General features: G+C 41.5%; 1 protein-coding gene across 3 annotated transcripts in view; it reads right to left on the bottom strand.

The window, feature by feature from the left end:
• Positions 1–1,780: 1,780 nt before the first annotated feature.
• The window catches only part of Lyst (lysosomal trafficking regulator), a 188,493-nt gene continuing 168,681 nt past the window's right edge, over positions 1,781–21,592 (bottom strand). For 2 of the 3 annotated variants that reach the window (XM_006516561.2, XM_006516562.2), the window contains exons 49-54: positions 21,108–21,206; positions 19,739–19,878; positions 19,383–19,480; positions 4,958–5,114; positions 4,499–4,570; positions 1,781–3,543 (exon numbers count right to left, since the gene is read on the bottom strand). In XM_006516561.2, the coding sequence (XP_006516624.1) occupies positions 3,405–3,543; positions 4,499–4,570; positions 4,958–5,114; positions 19,383–19,480; positions 19,739–19,878; positions 21,108–21,206 (705 nt within the window). In that variant the 3' untranslated portion in view covers positions 1,781–3,404. The remainder of the gene's footprint in view (positions 3,544–4,498; positions 4,571–4,957; positions 5,115–19,382; positions 19,481–19,738; positions 19,879–21,107; positions 21,207–21,592) is intronic. The other variant, NM_010748.2, reaches the window with a different exon arrangement.

Genomic DNA, 21,592 nt, shown 5'->3' with positions numbered 1-21,592 from the left:
ATAAGCCTTTATGGGGGCAGTTAACCAGAGCCTGTTAACTGCCAACAAACCCTCAGAGAAGAGGGGCTTTGTGAGCACCTCAGCCCTAGCAACGGTTATCTGCCCATGAATGCTCAGGTTGCGGGGAGATCCTGGGGCTTGTGAACCACTCTCTATTAGCAACCATTAACTATAGATCCTTGGGGCAGAGATGGCTTTGGGCCTCTCCCCAGAGTGACAAAAAGTTAATGGGCAGTCGTGTGCAGCTTTCCTGAGAGTAGTCACAATGAGTTAAAGTTTAAAAAAGACAGTGGGCAGGACAGGCCCAAAGGACAGCATCCCACCACACCCGACTCTCTTCCACTTCTTACATTATCTTCATTCCCTCTTCCACAATGTTCCCTGAGACTTATGTACAATACAGATGTCTCAGTTAGGGCCGAGCAGTCACGTCACTTATGCTGAGCACTCTGACCCTGTTCTAACCAGTTATGAGTTCTGCAGTCATTACTGCACACTGCAGAAAGTCTTTCAAAGCAAACCCGACTAACCTCACTAACTATGGGGGTAAAAATAAGTGTTTATAAAGCAATATGAAAGGCACACCAAGTCATTAGCAAAACCACAGCAGTAGCTTCTCCACTAGAGGCCCGGAGTTTCTCCATCACAGGTATCTGCCCAGAGTTCCCTCCTGGGAAGCTGGCCTCAAATCCAATGAGAAGGTAGTTGGTTGAGTCTGTCAGTCATGTTCTTAAGGCACCAGTGGGCACAAGCTGGCTGGCATGTTGATGGTGTAGCATGTAGGATCCACCATCAACCAGGAGCATTGGTGACAATTTTCCCCCAGCAACTGCATAGCACCTTCTGGCACCATGAGAACTAGTCAGCAGAGAGAATGCTTCAAGCCTAGTTCCAGCTTGGATTTTCTACATTCTGCAAAGGATGTCATGTCTCTGGCAGTGGCACCTTACCACTCAGTTTTGTTGGGCAGGCAACAATAGTGGCTCTAATGTTTAGAGGGTTATGGGTCTCATTGGCCAAAATCTAACGGGGAAGTATTCTATTCCTACCACTGAGATTTGTGTTCAGTAACTCTAAGGTTTCTTGGACTGTCCTTGCAGGGTGTGTATATGTGGAGGGGAGGGAGGGAGGAAAAGAAGGTGGGAGGGGGAGGGAGACCCTGTGGCAGCTTCCACACAGGTGACACCTGATTTGGAGCCCTTGCTGACAGGCTTTGGCCTATTAGTGATTCAGCTATTCTCCAGCCTACACTGAATTCCTGTGGCCACACTAATGAATCCAGCAGTCTTGGGGTGCCCGAGGGCAGATGGCCTGTACTTTAGTAAGGGCATCTGCTTCTTGGCTTCTGGGAAGACTCAATGGACTGTGGATTCTTACACAGAGCACTACTGACTCTGATCTCTGCTGAATTCTGTGTTTCTTCCCACATCTGCTGTCCTGACTAAGCTGTGATAAAGCCCAACTGTAGGTGCAGACTGTCATAGGCCCTGTCTCATGAGCTATTACTATTCATGGTGCTCTTAATCTAATCCATTGGCTATTGTTTCCTTCTCTCTAGCCACATGGTATCTGTGCTTATCTGCATGGCTGCAGCCATACAGTCTCATCTTGAGTCCTGACTTGTACCAGCAGTGAACTATGGCTTGTTGTTGTTCCATTCCTTGAGAAGAACATTGGTCCTAGCACAACCAGTGATTAGTAACAGGACTTCCAGATACACCTTGTTCTGCAACAGCCATGGACTGAGATCTCGTCATCATTCACAAGTCATTTATACAGGTTTAAGTCTATTTTTAGCAAGTTTATTTCCAAACTGAAGTGGCAGTGTGTAAAAGGTAACAGCATGTGATGACTTCCAGGAATGTGTGCTATAACATGCATGTTACAGAGCGTTTCCAACATATACATATTAGGTCTCATGCTCAATAAATAATCCCCCCCATGGAATTTTTAAATTTTTACATAAAAATAGAATATTGCACGCTTAACAAGACCAGATATTTTGCATATTTTCCTCTTTAGATAAATGATGAAACTTGGCCCTTAAAAAAGCCAAGACTGCATAGCATTCCTATTCTAATAGGAGACTAACTTGAGGTTCTCAGTAAAAAAAAAAATGAAAGCTAGACAATAGCTGAATTTTTAAAAACAAATCAGTCACTTCAACGTGAGTAGGAGTAATGTTGTCTCTGTTCTGAAGTGGACTTTAGGAGTGACAGGTGGCCCGTGTCAATGGGACCTAATGCTCTCCCTGTGCCTGTCTCCACAGCAGAGACTCTGGAATTGCATCTCGTGGATATAAGCAGAATGTTTTACAAAGTCTGGAAGTTACAAAAGTAGTTCTGTAAACATAATATGAATTAGATTTCCATAACAAATGCACAAGTCAATTATAGGCAGCAACACATGCTTCTCCCCCACGGTGATATAGTTCTGAGCCTACACAATAGTTTTCAAAGCCATCAAAGCAGCACCTTGAGTAAGAGCCCAGTAGTCCCAGAGTTCCAGAGCGGGGCTGCTGTCACATGCCACAGTGCCTGCCCCAGGAGTCTCAGAGCGTAGCTTAGTAGGAACACGTAACTTACTCTGCCTCTGTCTGCACACTCGCTTTCCTTCCTTCACACTTTCCTAGCTGCTGTGCCTCCATCACACTGCTTACACTGTAGGTGCTGTGTGGAGCTTCCCAGTGCAGACAGTTCAGAGCCCTGTCAGACGGACTGTTACGGCAGGTGCTAAAAGACTTACCATTATATTTGAAAGTCACTGAGCCAAGGGCGCTGATACCTAGTGTTATGGACTTTAAGTAGAAGCCTATGAGGAGCTAGGATGTGAAGGAAGCAACAGTCCCTGAAGCTCGTGCCCCTGGCTCTCCTTTGGGCAGAGAGGACAACAGCAAAGCCGGCCGAGAGTGACGCAGCAGCAGAGCTCACGTTCTGTTCAGAGGTTCCGGATATATTGGGTGCAGAGGCTCCTACTAAGAACTTGCTTTCTGAATCCTGAAAAGTCCTATTTTCTGTTTCCTTTTATTGGGTGTGCTGAGTATAGGGGACATGCTTTTAAAATATAATGTTTAGTATTTTAGATAAATAATTAGCCAATTTAAGTTCTGCTCTTTCTTTTTGAAAACGGAGGAGAACAGAGACCCTGATCTTTGATTCAGCCTAACCTTTTGGGAAAAAGCATCAAGATTCTGACTTTAATTGGCTAGTGTGTGCAGACCCAGCCTTCCACGCCATTATGGAATGAGGGCAGGGCTTTACTCTCAGGCCCACGGAGGCTGGGGAAGCGCGCACAGAGGCACGTGTGTTGTCTTTCCTGGATATCTGCTCAGTCATCTGCTTCTGCAGTTGGTGGAGCCAGGCTCGCAGAGCGGTGCTTATGTCCTGTGGGGACACTCCTTCTCTTCATCCAGCTGCGTAGCTGCTGAGGAAAGAGTAGAACATGGGCAGCTTCACACGCTGCTGGTCCTTCCGGCACCATGCGATCACTGTCCCCTCACTGTTGGCAGTGTACAAATGGTGGCCATCACAGGAGAATGTCAGGCTGTGAAAAAGCAAACCCATTGGTACATATCAGTTCTTAACGCATAGACTGTGATGCTGCAACTAAGGTATTTCCACTCCAGAGAATCATAAACGAAAAGACGGCCAGCAGACTGTCTGTGCTGCCTGATGCTAACACAGTCACCCCCCACCCCCAAACAAGGCTCAGGCTCAGTTTAACTAGAATAAAACTGGGGCCCCAGAGCTCAGGTCCCTGGGTGGGAGAAACATCACAAAGAGATCACAGTATTACATTTTGCCTTTAAAAATCAAATGACATCTGTGTTTTTATTCATTTGGACAGAGTCATTCTATGTATTTCCAGAAACTTGCTCTGTAGACCAGGCTGGCCTAGAACACAGATCCACCTGCCTCTGCATCCCAGCTGCTGGATTAAAGGCGTGTGCCACCACACCCAGGCCTTAAGTGGCGTTTATTTTAAAGATATATTTTGCTTCTTTGGAGGAAAAAGGTAAAGCAATGTATAATGTAATTAATAGATAACTTAGATTCATTAAATTTTAATTTCAGTACAATCAAAATAAATTTATTTTAATTTAGTTTGAATATTATAACTACTAGTTGGGTTTTAAAGGCAAGTCTGTAAGCTGAGTTAAGGGTGACTGCTGTTTGTTCTGTCAAGCACATCCCTGTGGCAGCCAGTCACATGACTGTCACTGCAGAGGTGGAAGTGGAAACAACAGTTTCTATGGTCCCTGAGGCTTCCTGGCACTGAGCCAGCTGTCTTTCCACTAGACATTAGATACCAGACACTTAGTTCCACACAAGACTGTGCTGGCTTGTTGCTGGTAACAGGTCATTTGTTGCATGGTTAGAGGGTAGCTTTTCATGAAGCCTTCACACCTGCATTCTTTGGGTCTATAAGCTTTAATGTCAGAAAAAAATAGAACTACACATTTTTTTAATGAAGAATAAAAGGTAGAGGTAGATCTTACCTTATGATGGGCTTATTTGATTTGGGAAATGTAATCTCTCTCACAGGCTTCAAGTCCCATGTGCTCCATAGCCTGGAAGGAAGAGAAGCCATTATTCAATTATGCAAATTAAAACCACACACACACACACACACACACACACACACACACACACACACACACACACAGTTTGCTGAGTTGCCAGGATAACCTACTGCAAAGAGCAGCATTGCCTTTGGGAAGTCTGCAGGCATTGTAGGTGGGAAAGGGAAGTCTGCCTACTTTCATATGGTTACTATTTTATAGTAAATACTTCCAAGCTGCACTAGCTTTACTGTAAAAATACAACAGGAAAAAAGACCTACATCCAAAGTGACTCTAAATCTCTAAATACTATATTTTAATATGTGTAGACATTAAAATTCATTTCTCAAACTGCAGTGAGCCAGGACCGGGAGGAAGAGTCAAGTCCTCCCTTACCTTACAATGCCATTTTCTAATCCCCCAGCAATGACGTTGATGGAGACTCCCTCAGGCTGGTTGGAGAAAGCTACAGAACAAATGATCTCTCTGCAGTGGACATGTCCAACGAGGTCCCCATTCACGGTCCAGAGTCTCAGGTCACTGCCCCCGCCAGCTGAAACATCAAATCATACCACAGATCACCATAAGTCCCTGGGGCATCTGTAAGGACCGCCCTTGCTTGCTCATTGACACAGCTCAGAGGAACCCCTGGTTACAATGACTCCGAATGACCACATAGGGAGTGGTGCAGGCTTACGGATTTGGTCCTCTGTGCACAGTGATCACTGATGAAGTGAATTAGGAGGGAGGGACATGAATCAGGAATCTCCGTATGATTACATTTCTGTGTATGAACTGGCAATCTTAATTGTGTTTGAAAATACTGAGAATATGATTCTTTAAAAGACAGAAAAACATTCTGTGGAAGCCTCAGGAGGAAGCTACTTGAGGGAGCCGGGGAGATGGCTCAGTGAGTCAAACGCTTGTTGTGCAAGAGTAAGGCCCGGAGTCCAGATCCCAGCAACTACATAAAAGCCATGTGTGGTGGTTCATGCATGGCACCCAGTGCTGGGGCAAACCCAGGCAGAGTCTTGGGGACTGCTGGCGAATGGGTCTGGGTGAAATGGTGAGCTCCAGTGGGGAAAACTTACAGGTCCTCTCTCAGAAAATAAGACGAGAGTAATAAAAATATTCCAAGCCAACCCCTGGCCTCCACACACACAAGACGTGCGAGCAGTCCCCCATCCTCAGGACAGAATTGGCTTAAGCCGAGTATGGTGGCATACAGCTGCAATTCAAGCACTCAGGAGGCAGGAGGATCATGCGTGTCTGGTCAGTTTGGGCTGCATATAGAGACCCTACTTTATAAAAAAAAAAAAAGGTGACTTATGCGACTTTTAAGAGAGGCAGAAATAGATGAAATAAAAATGGTATGTATTTAAAAAACAATTTTTAAAAATCCCCATTCCTCGGAATATCTAGCATAGGATTTTTATTTACTAAAGCTGAATTAAACAAAGTTTTTCTTTTCAAAGCCTAGAGAGTGAGGGGCTTGGGAGATGGCTCAGTGGGTAAAGTGCTTGAAATACAAGCATGAGAAGATGAGTCCAGATCCCCAGATCTGTGCTACAGTTCACACTGTCAACTTGACACCCAGCCTGGTACACCTGAGAGGAACCCTCTAGATTAAGTTTAACCTCTGAGAACGTCTGTGAGAATTGATTAGTAAGTTCTATTACTATGGGAAGACACTTAATTGTGCGCAGACCCCAGTCCCTGAGATGGGATCGGAGAAGGCCAGTTGAACACCAGCTTTGTGTGTGTTAGCTCTGCTGCTCACCGCTACTGTTCACGTTTCTGCTGCCTTGACTTCTCTCCAACAACAGACTTAACTGGAATTGAGCCAAATAAGCCTTTCTGCTTTAGGTTGCTTTACTCTGGTGTTTCATGTTAGTAACAGGTAATGAAACTAAGACTATGTAAAGCTAGATACAATTGCTTTTAACACTACTGTGTTCCCATGGTAAGATAGAAGGTAGAGATAGAACCCCTTGAAGTTTGTAGGCCAGTCAGCCTGGCGTACCACAGCAGTGAACAACAAAAGAGGCACTCTTGATAGTAAGGCTTTATTGCTGAAGAAAACACCTACACAATTCATTGAACATAGAAAAGTTGAGCTGGGAACTTGAGACTGCGGTACATAGGGAAGCAGGCTACCCGGGCCTGATCTGGGGCACAAGTCCCTTCCGCTCGACTCGAGACTCGACCCCCGGGCTACCTTGCCAGCAGAGTCTTGCCCAACACCCGCAAGGGCCCACACGGGACTCCCCACGGGACCCTAAGACCTCTGGTGAGTGGAACACAGCGTCTGCCCCAATCCAATCGCGCGGAACTTGAGACTGCGGTACATAGGGAAGCAGGCTACCCGGGCCTGATCTGGGGCACAAGTCCCTTCCGCTCGACTCGAGACTCGACCCCCGGGCTACCTTGCCAGCAGAGTCTTGCCCAACACCCGCAAGGGCCCACACGGGACTCCCCACGGGACCCTAAGACCTCTGGTGAGTGGAACACAGCGCCTGCCCCAATCCAATCGCGCGGAACTTGAGACTGCGGTACATAGGGAAGCAGGCTACCCGGGATTGATCTGGGGCACAAACCCCTTCCACTCCACTCGAGCCCCGGGCTACCTTGCCAGCTGAGTCGCCTGACACCCGCAAGGGCCCACACAGGATTCCACACGTGATCCTAAGACCTCTAGTGAGTGGAACACAACTTCTGCCAGGAGTCTGGTTTGAATACCAGATATTTGGGTACCTGCCTTGCAAGAAGAGAGCTTGCCTGCAGAGAATACTCTGCCCACTGAAACTAAGGAGAGTGCTACCCTCCAGGTCTGCTCATAGAGGCTAACAGAGTCACCTGAAGAACAAGCTCTTAACAGTGACAACTAAAACAGCTAGCTTCAGAGATTACCAGATGGCGAAAGGCAAACGTAAGAATCCTACTAACAGAAATCAAGACCACTCACCATCATCAGAACGCAGCACTCCCACCCCACCTAGTCCTGGGCACCCCAACACAACCGAAAATCTAGACCCAGATTTAAAAACATTTTTCATGATGATGATAGAGGACATCAAGAAGGACTTTCATAAGTCACTTAAAGAATTACAGGAGAGCACTGCTAAAGAGTTACAGGCCCTTAAAGAAAAGCAGGAAAACACAGCCAAACAGGTAGAAATCATTAAAGAAAAACAGGAAAACACATCCAAACAGGTGATGGAAATGAACAAAACCATACTAGAACTAAAAGGGGAAGTAGACACAATAAAGAAAACCCAAAGCGAGGCAACGCTGGAGATAGAAACCCTAGGAAAGAGATCTGGAACCATAGATGCAAGCATCAGCAACAGAATACAAGAAATGGAAGAGAGAATCTCAGGTGCAGAAGATTCCATAGAGAACATCGACACAACAGTCAAAGAAAATACAAAATGCAAAAGGATCCTAACTCAAAACATCCAGGTAATCCAGGACACAATGAGAAGACCAAACCTACGGATAATAGGAATTGATGAGAATGAAGATTTTCAACTTAAAGGGCCAGCTAATATCTTCAACAAAATAATAGAAGAAAACTTCCCAAACCTAAAGAATGACAAACTATTTCACAAAATAGAAGTAGAAGGTACTCTATCCAACTCATTTTATGAAGCCACTATTACTCTGATACCTAAACCACAGAAAGATCCAACAAAGATAGAGAACTTCAGACCAATTTCTCTTATGAATATCGATGCAAAAATCCTCAATAAAATTCTCGCTAACCGAATCCAAGAACACATTAAAGCAATCATCCATCCTGACCAAGTAGGTTTTATTCCAGGGATGCAGGGATGGTTTAATATACGAAAATCCATCAATGTAATCCATTATATAAACAAACTCAAAGACAAAAACCACATGATCATCTCGTTAGATGCAGAAAAAGCATTTGACAAGATCCAACACCCATTCATGATAAAAGTTTTGGAAAGATCAGGAATTCAAGGCCCATACCTAAACATGATAAAAGCAATCTACAGCAAACCAGTAGCCAACATCAAAGTAAATGGAGAGAAGCTGGAAGCAATCCCACTAAAATCAGGGACTAGACAAGGCTGCCCACTTTCTCCCTACCTTTTCAACATAGTACTTGAAGTCCTAGCCAGAGCAATTCGACAACAAAAGGAGATCAAGGGGATACAAATTGGAAAAGAGGAAGTCAAAATATCACTTTTTGCAGATGATATGATAGTATATATAAGTGACCCTAAAAATTCTACCAGAGAACTCCTAAACCTGATAAACAGCTTCGGTGAAGTAGCTGGATATAAAATTAACTCAAACAAGTCAATGGCCTTTCTCTATACAAAGAATAAACAGGCTGAGAAAGAAATTAGGGAAACAACACCCTTCTCAATAGTCACAAATAATATAAAATATCTTGGCGTGACTCTAACTAAGGAAGTGAAAGATCTGTATGATAAAAACTTCAAATCTCTGAAGAAAGAAATTAAGGAAGATCTCAGAAGATGGAAAGATCTCCCATGCTCATGGATTGGCAGGATCAACATTGTAAAAATGGCTATCTTGCCAAAAGCAATCTACAGATTCAATGCAATCCCCATCAAAATTCCAACTCAATTCTTCAACGAATTGGAAGGAGCAATTTGCAAATTTGTCTGGAATAACAAAAAACCTAGGATAGCAAAAAGTCTTCTCAAGGATAAAAGTACCTCTGGTGGAATCACCATGCCAGACCTAAAGCTTTACTACAGAGTTTTTGTGATAAAAACTGCATGGTACTGGTATAGAGACAGACAAGTAGACCAATGGAATAGAATTGAAGACCCAGAAATGAACCCACACACCTATGGTCACTTGATCTTCGACAAGGGAGCTAAAACCATCCAGTGGAAGAAAGACAGCATTTTCAACAATTGGTGCTGGCACAACTGGTTGTTATCATGTAGAAGAATGCGAATCGATCCATACTTATCTCCTTGTACTAAGGTCAAATCTAAGTGGATCAAGGAACTTCACATAAAACCAGAGACACTGAAACTTATAGAGGAGAAAGTGGGGAAAAGCCTTGAAGATATGGGCACAGGGGAAAAATTCCTGAACAGAACAGCAATGGCTTGTGCTGTAAGATCGAGAATTGACAAATGGGACCTAATGAAACTCCAATGTTTCTGCAAGGCAAAAGACACCGTCAATAAGACAAAAAGACCACCAACAGATTGGGAAAGGATCTTTACCTATCCTAAATCAGATAGGGGACTAATATCCAACATATATAAAGAACTCAAGAAGGTGGACTTCAGAAAATCAAATAACCCCATTAAAAAATGGGGCTCAGAACTGAACAAAGAATTCTCACCTGAGGAATACCGAATGGCAGAGAAGCACTTGAAAAAATGTTCAACATCCTTAATCATCAGGGAAATGCAAATCAAAACAACCCTGAGATTCCACCTCACACCAGTCAGAATGGCTAAGATCAAAAATTCAGGTGACAGCAGATGCTGGCGAGGATGTGGAGAAAGAGGAACACTCCTCCATTGTTGGTGGGAGTGCAGACTTGTACAACCACTCTGGAAATCAGTCTGGCGGTTCCTCAGAAAACTGGACATAGTACTACCGGAGGATCCAGCAATACCTCTCCTGGGCATATATCCAGAAGATGCCCCAACAGGTAAGAAGGACACATGCTCCACTATGTTCATAGCAGCCTTATTTATAATAGCCAGAAGCTGGAAAGAACCTAGATGCCCCTCAACAGAGGAATGGATACAGAAAATGTGGTACATCTACACAATGGAGTACTACTCAGCTATTAAAAAGAATGAATTTATGAAATTCCTAGCCAAATGGATGGACCTGGAGGGCATCATCCTGAGTGAGGTAACACATTCACAAAGAAACTCACACAATATGTATTCACTGATAAGTGGATATTAGCCCCAAACCTAGGATACCCAAGATATAAGATATAATTTGCTAAACACATGAAACTCAAGAAGAATGAAGACTGAAGTGTGGACACTATGCCCCTCCTTAGATTTGGGAACAAAACACCCATGGAAGGAGTTACAGAGATAAAGTTTGGAGCTGAGATGAAAGGATGGACCATGTAGAGACTGCCATATCCAGGGATCCACCCCATCATCAGCATCCAAACGCTGACACCATTGCATACACTAGCAAGATTTTATTGAAAGGACCCAGATGTAGCTATCTCTTGTGAGACTATGCCGGGGCCTAGCAAACACAGAAGTGGATGCTCACAGTCAGCTAATGGATGGATCATAGGGCTCCCAATGGAGGAGCTAGAGAAAGTAGCCAAGGAGCTAAAGGGATCTGCAACCCTATAGGTGGAACAACATTATGAACTAACCAGTACCCCGGAGCTCTTGACTCTAGCTGCATATATATCAAAAGATGGCCTAGTTGGCCATCACTGGAAAGAGAGGCCCATTGGACTTGCAAACTTTATATGCCCCAGTACAGGGGAACACCAGGGCCAAAAAGGGGGAGTGGGTGGGCAGGGGAGTGGGGGTGGGTGGATATGGGGGACTTTTGGTATAGCATTGGAAATGTAAATGAGTTAAATACCTAATAAAAAATGGAAAAAAAAAAAAAAAGAAAAGAAAAGTTGAGCTGGTGCCTGCGCCCCTCAGTAGGGGTACCTAATCAGTAGTGCCCTAGTGGTTAGGGCACTGGAGGATATGCCTCACACTGCCAAAGGAGAGCAGTAAACACTTACCCAGCTATAACCCTTCAATCTACAATGGTGACTGTATACAAGATGCACTAGTACAGTATAGTGTCACAAAGCTTATGGGACTAACCAACCAATATCTGATTGGATTTAAGGACTGCTCCATGAGATAGAACCCAGATCATAGACTGCTTGGACGATGAAGAACTGACACTAGAGGTCAGGGACCTAGGGGGAAATCAAATACTACTGTTCTGCAGGAACATAGCAACAAAATGACTTCTAATGATTTCACTCTGCTATACTCATAGATCCGTGTCATGCTCAGCCATCACCAGAAAAGCTTCCTCCTGCAGCAGATGGAAATAAATACTGAGACCCATAAGCAGAGAGTAGGAGACCCTGGAACACTGGTCCTAAATGGGATGTTTCCATCTATTCCTTCCCCCTCAGGGCTCAGGAAGCCCTGCAGAAAAGGAGGTAGAAAGATTGTAAGACCCTTCTGGTCTGGGCCAGTGCCCTAAGCAGACCTTGGGTGTGAAATCTGCAGTCAGTCCCACAACACCCAGAGGAAGCTCCACTCCCAGGTGCTCTAACACACCCAGGATCCCCGGAATTTGGTCACACTAGGATCAGAGGGTCCCAGAGGCAGCTTCACTCCCAGGAGCTCTGATACATCCAGGATCTCAGGATCCCAGGATCCCAGAATCACGGGATCACAGAGACAGCTGAACTCTGAGGAGTTCTGAAATAACCAGAATTCCAGGAAGGACAGGCTCCAGTCAGATATAGTGAGGGCAGGTAGCACTAGACATAATCAGATGGCAAGAGGCAAGCATAAGAACATAAGCAACAGAAACCAAGGTTACTTGGCATCATCAGAACCCAATTCTCTCACGGTAGCAAGTCCTGGATACACCATTACACCAGAAAAGCAAGATTCAGATCTAAAATCACTTCTCATGATGGTGATAGAGAACTTTAAGGACATAAATAACTCCCTTAAAGAAATACAGGAGAACACAAGTAAACAGCTAGAAGCCCTTAAAGAGTAAACACAAAAATCCCTTAAAGAATTACAGGAAAACACAATCAAACAGGCCAAAGAACAGAACAAACCATCCAGGATCTAAAAATGGAAGTAGAAACAATAAAGAAATCACAAAGGGAGACAACCCTAAGTTTGAAAACCTAGAAAAGAGATCAGGAGTCATAGATGCAAGCATCACCAACAGAATACAAGAGATAGGAAAATCTCAGGTGCAGAAGATACCATAGAAAACATTGACACAACACTCAAAGAAAATGCAAAAAGCCAACTCCTAACCCAAAACATCCAGGAAATCCAGGATGAGAAGACCAAACCTAAGAATAATAGGTATAGAAGAGAGCGAAGATTTACAACTTAAAGAGCCAGTAAATATCTTCAACAAGATTATAGAAAAAAACTTCCCTAACTTAAAGAAGAAAATGCCCATGAACATATAAGAAGCCTACAGAACTCCAAATAGTTTGGACCAGAAAAGAAATTCCTCCCATTACATAATAATCAAAACACTAAATGCACTAAACAAAGAAAGAATATTAAAACCAGTAAGGGAAAAAGGTCAAGTAACATATAAAGGCAGAGGTATCACAATTACACCAGACTTCTCACCAGAGACTATGAAAGCCAGAAGATCCTAAGAGAACACAATGCCAGCCCAGGCTACTATACCCACCAAAACTCTCAATTACCAGAGAAGAAGAAACCATGATATCCTATCACAAAACCAAATTTACACAATATCTTTCCATAAATCCAGCCCTACAAAGGATAATAGATGGAAAACACCAATACAAGGAGGGAAACTATGCCCTAGAAAAAGCAAGAAAGTAATCTTTCAAGAGAAAATAGCTCCATGAAGTGAATACCATCTCTAATAACAAAAATAACAGGAAGCAACAATCACTATTCCTTAATATCGCTGAACATCAATGGACTCAATTCCCCAATAAAAAGACATAGACTAACAGACTAGATAGGTAAACAGGACCCAGCATTTTGCTGCTTACAGGAAACACACCTCAGTGACAAAGGCAGACACTACTTCAGAGTAAAAGGCTGGAAAACAATTTTCCAAGCACATGGTCCCAAGAAACAAGTTAGAGTAGCCATTCTAATATCAAATAATATTGACTTTCAACCAAAAGTTATCAAAAAAGACAAGGAAGGACACTTCATACTCATCAAAGGAAAAGTACCAACATGAACTCTCAATTCTGAGCATCTATGCTCCAAATGCAAGGAAGGGCACCCATATTCATAAAAGAAACTTTACTAAAGCTCAAAGCACACATCACACTCCATATAATAATTGTAGAAGACTTTAACACCTCACTCTTAGCAATGAACAGATCATGGAAGTACAAACTAAACAGAGACACAGTGAAACTAACAGAAGTTATGAATCAAATGGATCTAACAGGTATTTCTAGAACATTTCATCCCAAAGCAAAAGAACAGACCTTCTTCTCAGGACCTCATGGTACCTTCTCCAAAATGGTCACAAAACAGGCCTCAACAGATACAAGAGATTGAAATAATCCCATGCACTGTATCAGATCACCACAGACTAAGGCTGATCTTAAATACCAACAAAAACAACGGAAAGCACACATACACATGGAAGTTGAACAACGCTCTACTCAATGATAATTTGGTCAAGGAAGAAATAAAGAAAAAATTAAAGTCTTTTTAGAGATAAATGAAAATGAAGACACATCATGCCAAAACTTATGGGATACAATGAAAGCAGCGATAAGAGGAAAACTCATAGCTCTAAGTGCCTCCAAAAAGAAACTGGAGAGAGCTTACACTAGCAGCTTAACAGCACACCTGAAAGCTCTAGAACAAAAGGAAGCAAATTCACCCAAGAGGAGTAGACAGCAGGAAATAATCAAACTCAGGGCTGAAATCAACCAAGTGGAAACAAAAAGAACTATTCAAAGAATCAACCAAACCAGGAGCTGGTGGTTTGAGAAAATCAACAAGATAGATAATCCCTTAGCCAGACTAACCAGAGGGCACAGAGAGAGTATCCAAATTAATAAAATCAGAAATGAAAAGGGAGACCTAACAATGAAATATATCTCAAAATAATTTTGTTTGTTGAATATTAACAGCTGAAAATATTAAAGTCATGTTCTACAAACATCATGGAAACATTATTGATAATTTTTCCTCACTGTGCCTGAAATCATCATTTTCTTAATGTTTAAGTTCAAAGAGTTTTTGCTATTTTGAAATTTTTAAAATAAACTTATTGATAAAATAATTTCTCTCCTAGAAACACTGATAATCTTTTAAAAGTAAACTTATAGTTAGACAATGTACACAGATATATAATGCGTTTTAAATACTCTTTCACTAGGTCAGGTGGTATCATACAAGGGCTTTTGAATGTATTTCTTGATTCATTTTTAGTATTTTATGCTCTTTTACTAAGCTTAATTCCCAAAGAATATTTTGCATGTTTTGAAACAATTTAGTATTCAACATTAGATATAGGATCCTCAGTTATGGATAATATTGAATGTTCATTAATGATATTTTTAGGGTACGGGTATGGAGGGATATGAATATAAAAGTTAACACATTTTTATGTATTATTTGATTCTCAAAATACTCAATATTATTAATATATTTTATGTATAAAATGCATTTACATAATAAAACATTTAAGAAAAAAAAAGAAGGATTTTAAGAGCCAGAGTGGGCAGAGGACAGCAAGGAAACTCGCTTTCTAAACACATACGAGCTCAGAGACTGCAGCAACATGCACAGGCTGGGCCTGATGGGGTCCAGGTCTGACAGTGGAAGTGGAAATGAGCCTAAAGCCTTATCCCAGAAATTATCTCCAATTGATAATCACTCACAAGTGAAAAAAGTCAGTTTTCTCCAGTGGAGTCTTACTGGACATACAAACCACTCCAGAAGAAAATTACCAATAGAAAACAAGCCCAGTGATATTTTTGGAGGTTTGGTTGGTTGGTTTTATCTCATAATGCTTTGTTTGGGCATTTCTTTTCTTCTTTTTTTACCCTACAGATCTTTTGCATATGGTTTCCAATTTTGTATTTATGGGACTTCTGTGTTTGCCAATGTATCTCTACACTTATATATGTTTCTTGTGCTTTTTCTTTGGCTCGCTCGTTCTCTCTCTCTCTGTCTCTCTCTCTGTCTCTCTCTCTGTCTCTCTCTCTGTCTCTCTCTCTCTCCCTCCCTCCCTTCCTTCTTTTCTTACTTCCTACCCAGGTTTGTTTGCATTTATTCTGTTATTTATTTAAATTATTGTTATTTTAGTTTTTCTTTTAGATGCCTGTGTTTTCTAATGAGTTAGGACAAGAAAGGGGGTGGGATTGGGTTGTGGGGAGGAAGCCATAATCAGAATATACTAGGTGAGAACATATATTTTCAATTAAAAAATAAAGAAAAAATAACAAAAAGATCTAGAACAGGTAGTCATAGAGGTGGAAGTAAGGAAGCAGGTGGCCAGTGGTGGTCCAGTGAGGCGGGCGAGGAATGGGGACATAGTGCTTAGTGACCAGAACAAACTTTATTTTGAGGTCAGTGGGAAAGTTTCTGAAATACTGGTGATGTAACTGAGGCACTGGGGTGCATACTCAGGAAAGGCTTCTAGGTAGCCTCTATGCTATGCACTAGACTCTTGCCATTTCCTCAGTGCCATTGTGACTTCTAATTGTAAAACATGGTTTGGGAGATGCAGGAATCAGTAAGTAAAAAGAGATCCATCTTCTAAAAGAAAGACACATTTAAAAAAATTAAATTCTATGTGGGTGTGTACATCTGAACACAGTGCCTATGGAGGTCAGAGGCACAGATCCCCTGGAATTGGGGTTACACCTGACATAGATAATGGGAACCAAACCTGGGTCCTTTACAAAAGGGGTTCACACTCTTAACCCCTGAATCATCTCTCTAGCCCTGAGAATCACCTCTTTGATCATGGTCCATAGCTATCTCATGGCTTAACCCTTCAAAATGAAAAGTCTAAACCTGGACCTGATGCCCTTAAGTGTGGTATGTAATTTATTAGTCAAGGCAGCTTACCTGGCATTTTGAGACAACCTAAAACCAAACCTATCTGTTTAAAACATACAGTTTAAAAAACTGTATACAGTAAAGTGAGAGACCATTATTCCATACCAGATTGCTTTCATGCAAAACTTAACACATTATCTGAAAGTTGCAAGGTTGGCCATCTCTGTTCTTATCCACAGTCTTGGAAATCAAAAGTTGGAGAACCAGCTGGCCCTGAGTCTTAGAACACTGCTCCAACTTCACAATGCCAGTCTATAGAGGGCCAGGCCATGCACATCCAGCATCCCCCAAAGACAGGCATTCTGATCCAGAGATAGAATGGTTAGACAGAAGAAACTGACTACAGTATTTTCATAATTTAACTTCAGTCTTATCATTATACAAATCACATCCCATAATAAGAATGGAAGAATTGAAAATTTTGGTTCAAGTCTGCTTAGATGTATCCTCTGAAAGGTCAAGACTTTGTAGGCTGCATTTTATGACTTAGTTCCATTTGAGTGCTAAAAGCAAATAGGAGACCAGAATAGTTCATTGTCCACAAGTGTGGTTTGTCTTAAAAAGTATTTTTAAAATTACATTAGCTATATCTAATGCTTTTTCATGAGTCCTTTTATACATTTCTCAAGAGGCCTTAAAAACATTGAGAAGGCATTTTGTTCAGGTTAGAAAAATTTCTATGCAGTTCTGTTATGCTGCTCACTATCCAGGGATCCCAGAATATCCCACCACTAGCTCATCTAGTAATTAACTCTGCCAAACTGAGCTCTCTTGGGATCAGCCCTAGCTTTCAAATGGGGTCAAAGTAAGAAAGCTGAGAGGTTTTTTTTGTTTTTTGTTTTTTAAATAAATAACCATTCTTTTATCCCCCAGTGTCTCTCAGTATGCAACCCAGTCAAGGAAAGCTGCTAGTGAGGAGGAGGCCAGGGCAGAACTATCAGCAAGGCTGTCAGTCATCTACTCCCTTGCACAGCAGAGACTGGACCCTTAGCAGTGGTCAGGAGGAGATAAGGATGTTTTCATGGCGTTATTTTATGACTGAGGCTAAGACAGAAACACTTTCATATCCAAAATCTATAACATCAGTGAGGCCATGACTTTGCTTGACTACAAAAATGAATGAATAGCTGGCCATGCTGGGGCATACCTATATTCCCAGCACTTGGGAGGCTAGGGTAGGGGATTGCTATGATTTTGAGGCTAGCTTGGGATATGTAGAGAAATAAATAATAACAAAACAATCAATCAGTGTCCAATAAAAACAGCAACAAAACCCCACGAGACACCTATGATTTGAGCATTTAGTCACTGTCTCTGGACCCATTAAAAAGCTCCCAAGCCCTGGGAAGCCCTGTCTTCTCAACACTCAGGCCTGGGCTCCTGGCTGGGCTCCTGGCTTTGGAGTAAGAATTAGAGGGTTAGAATTGTCAGATTCTGCTTTCTGTGGAAAAAGAGAGAACAGAGATTACACTGCCACCAGCCTATACGAGCCTTCAAAGAAGCCCTGCCTGACTTGATTACTTCTGAGCTCGAGCACATAGCCCTGCACATCCCAAGTCTAGTCTCAAGCCCAGGAAGACAGTCCTATGCTCAGGGTCCTTTTAGGCCAGCTCCTCTTTAGTTCTTCATTTGGCTGCTCACTTCTATCTTTATTCTGGATTGAGATAGCAAGTCTAGGTTGAACATTCTCAAGGAGAAATGCTCTATGAACAGAACTTCAAGGCCAGTCTGTGCTATATAGTGTTACCTAATTTTCAAAATTAATAAATAAAATTAATTAATTAAATAACATTTAAAAATAAAATATAAAATAAAATGAAATAAAAATAAAATTAAAAAACCCAAATAATAGAAAAATGGAGCCAAGCAGAAAACAGAGGCTTACCCACTAGAGATGTATCAAAGGTGCTCTATATTAAATGGTATATAAAAAGGTACTCCATATTAAATGGATGTTAAAAAAGCAAATAGTTTTCAAGAGACTCTTTCAATTTTAAGATCCTTACAAACAGAAATACAAACAGAAAATTCAAGAGTTCAACAGTTGCAGATGCATCATATTTTAAACATAGAAATATGGGAAAACCATTGTGACCTTTAACTAGAAGATGTATCTTTCTCCTGGAACCTAAGCAAATCATACCTCCACTGAATACCTAGTTCTCTCTCTCAGGGACTAGAGACGTACTCAACACTGGCCAATGGCTGGTGTCCCTCTTCTTTCTTCATTATTTTCTCCCTGCATAGCCCACTTCCCCTGTTTGGCTTAGGAATGCCTTTCTATCTCAGATGGGTGCCTGCCAATTCATGATCTATTACTAAAAGCCTATCAAATCTGTGACAGTTTAATCACAAATGTCAACTTGAAAGCTAGAATCACCTAGAAGGTAGACTGCTAGGCATGCCTTTGCAACAATGTCTTGATTGAGCTAATTGAGATGGAAAGCTCTGCCCACTGTGGGTGACACCATTCCCTGGGCTGAAATCCTGGTATATAAAAAGGACAAAGAGAGCCAAGCATCAGCATTCATTGCTCTCTGCTTCTTGATTATGAACACAATGTGACCTACTGCCATGACATCCTCACCATGATGCACTGTACACTGTCCGAACATGGACAAACAGACTCCTTTAAGTTGCCTTTTTCAGAGTATCTTATTACACCAAAAGGAAAGTAACATCAACAAATTCAACTTGTCAAAAACTTGTTTTCTAGCACAAGAAAGGTAACGTAGCCAATAGTTTAATACAAAAAGCAAAGCAGTATAGAAAACAAAAGGACTTTCAGATAATTAGGTAACAGTAATTTAAGTGTTCTCAAATAAATTTTTACATCTCTTAGGAAAACAACAATTTTAACTCTTGCCTAAGGTAAGAAGTCAGTTTAGGACCTTACATTTTAATATACATCTATGCCATGGCCAAAGGGCTTACATTGATGGGGGCTGAGAAAAGATCTAGCCAGCTTGAGTCAGGAAATGGACAACCCTAGACTTAAGCTGGGAGCAGCTCACCTGAGTCACACACAGTAGCAATGTCACCTGACGTTTCACTGGCAGAGACAGCCGTCACAGGGCTTTTGTGTCCAGCCAAACTTTGTACATAGCACAGCCTAAAAAAAAGACATGAATTTGCATATCCAGTCATACAGAGGATTAGAGTCTTTTGTTTCCTATCCTCAATACGTATAACTCTTCTTCTAAGGTATTTGACTTCTGACTTTAAAAAGACTACAGAACTACTCTTACTACTTTAAGTATGTGTTTCATGTCTAAATTGATAAAATAATGACATGATTTTAGTGTCTTTCTTATATACTGTAAAATATGTAATATTTCAAGGAACACGTCTGGATAAGAGTTGTTGGTACCTGTTCAGGTCCCATACTATGCAGGTCCCGTCTCTGCTCACGCTTATCATCACGCTGTACGGCTTGCAGACACATAAGCCGGTGATCTCCTCTGTGTGTCCATAGAGATGCATCTGACTCTCCATTTCAATTTCTGAGGGCTGGAATTTGAATATTAAGCAAGGTATAAGATAAAAGCCCTTACAAGGTAATCTGCAGTTTCTCAAAATGAAAAACAACTGTGTCTCAGCATTCTTGTCTGGTCATTTTTCAATCCTATTTAACTTTTTAAAATCTTAAGTTAATAAAGGATTATAATAATTTAAACTGCTCAGTTTTTAATAACTTGTATTTCTTTTTATTTGTATTTGTTCTTGTTCAGTCTTTGTTCAAAGGCACATACATTTTTATTGTTTGCAGTATTGCTATACAAATACATTTCTATTTTGTATTTTGCATTTTCTACTTTTGATATTATCTTTAAATGGTGTTAATGGTATATGACACTCCAAACAATTATCATAGTTGACCCTTTGCTGATATTTAAAACGTTTTTCAAGTTATATATAGTGCCATAAAATGTTTGTTCCTCTCCTCAGTTTGACAAGTACCAATACTGTGCTACTTCTCAAAGACTACAGATGGACTTTCTAAAGCCAACTATGTCTGAAGGTCACATGACTGTGACCTGCTTTTTTATTGGTGTGTTTACTCTCATTAGCATTTTAGATTTTCCCATGCTGTAGTCTGGTACAGAAATTGGGGCTGGCTCACCCCCTCTTGAGTAAGGAGTTCTAGGATCCCAGGATGGCTCCTAAGTGTCCCTTCTGCCCCTGCATGGAACATCTTGTAGAAGGTAAGTCCCCTGTCTGCACCCACTGCTGGGCTCCACTCAAGAGGTAGCCAAGAACATCTGTGTGTGTGGAAGGTGAACCTGAGTTGAGCTTCCTTTTGAGTTCAGCAGGTAAAGGTACTTGATGCCATGCCTGGCCTGGGTACTGGATGATCTGAATTCAGTCCCCAGAACCCACACATGACTGACTGAAGGAAAGAATCCTAAATAATGTCCTCTGAGCTCCACATGTGCAGCATGAAAAAGCCCAAATGCAAAGCAGATAATAAATCAAAATATTATCTGTCTCTGAAGCAAAAATAGGACCTTTATGATTATTTTATTTATGTATTTATTTATTTATTTTCAAAATTCTTCATCACTCTTAGTAAACCTAAATCTAATGAGTTAGGAACATGACCTTCCATTTTCTAGGAGCTAGAAAAGGGAAGGACTAACACATGTTTTAAGTTAGCCTTAAGCAAGGATACCTCACATCATCTTGGCTTTTCTCAATGACATAAAAGTCCTATCATGTGCCAGTGAGCCAGGACCTACCGTGCTGCTGGTGAGCCTGTTGGTATAGGCTGTGATGACACCACACTTGCTCCCAGTGAAGAGCTGACAACTGTCAGGCACCCAGGCACAACTGGTTACCTTTGAAAGGACAAATCAAAGACAAGCTTCCAGGTAAACATTTTCCTTGATATGATCAGAGCAGAAGCATATATAGCCATAGTACTTTCAACAGTTTAGAGCAAAAATCTTTAATAATTGTTTCCAGATTACAAGGTTTTAAAAACAACAGTGTACAATGTTATACATTTTTTCAGTTATTTATTTATTGACTTTTAATTTCATTTGAGCTAGATTATCCCTGCAATCCCTCTTCCACTTGTCACCAGCCATTCACTGTGGGCTCCTAGTATATGTATGTGTGTCTGTCTGCCTCACAATTTTATTTTTATACACACTTGTGACTTAGAAATTTAACAAAATAATACAGGATCGATCAAAGCTTGAGTATCAATGTGTGAGGGGTT

Source organism: Mus musculus, chromosome 13, assembly GCF_000001635.26.
Source record: "Mus musculus strain C57BL/6J chromosome 13, GRCm38.p6 C57BL/6J".
Lineage (NCBI taxonomy): Eukaryota > Metazoa > Chordata > Mammalia > Rodentia > Muridae > Mus > Mus musculus.
The sequence above is the reverse complement of the archived record's forward strand: the minus strand, read 5'-3'. Positions and strand labels throughout refer to the sequence as shown.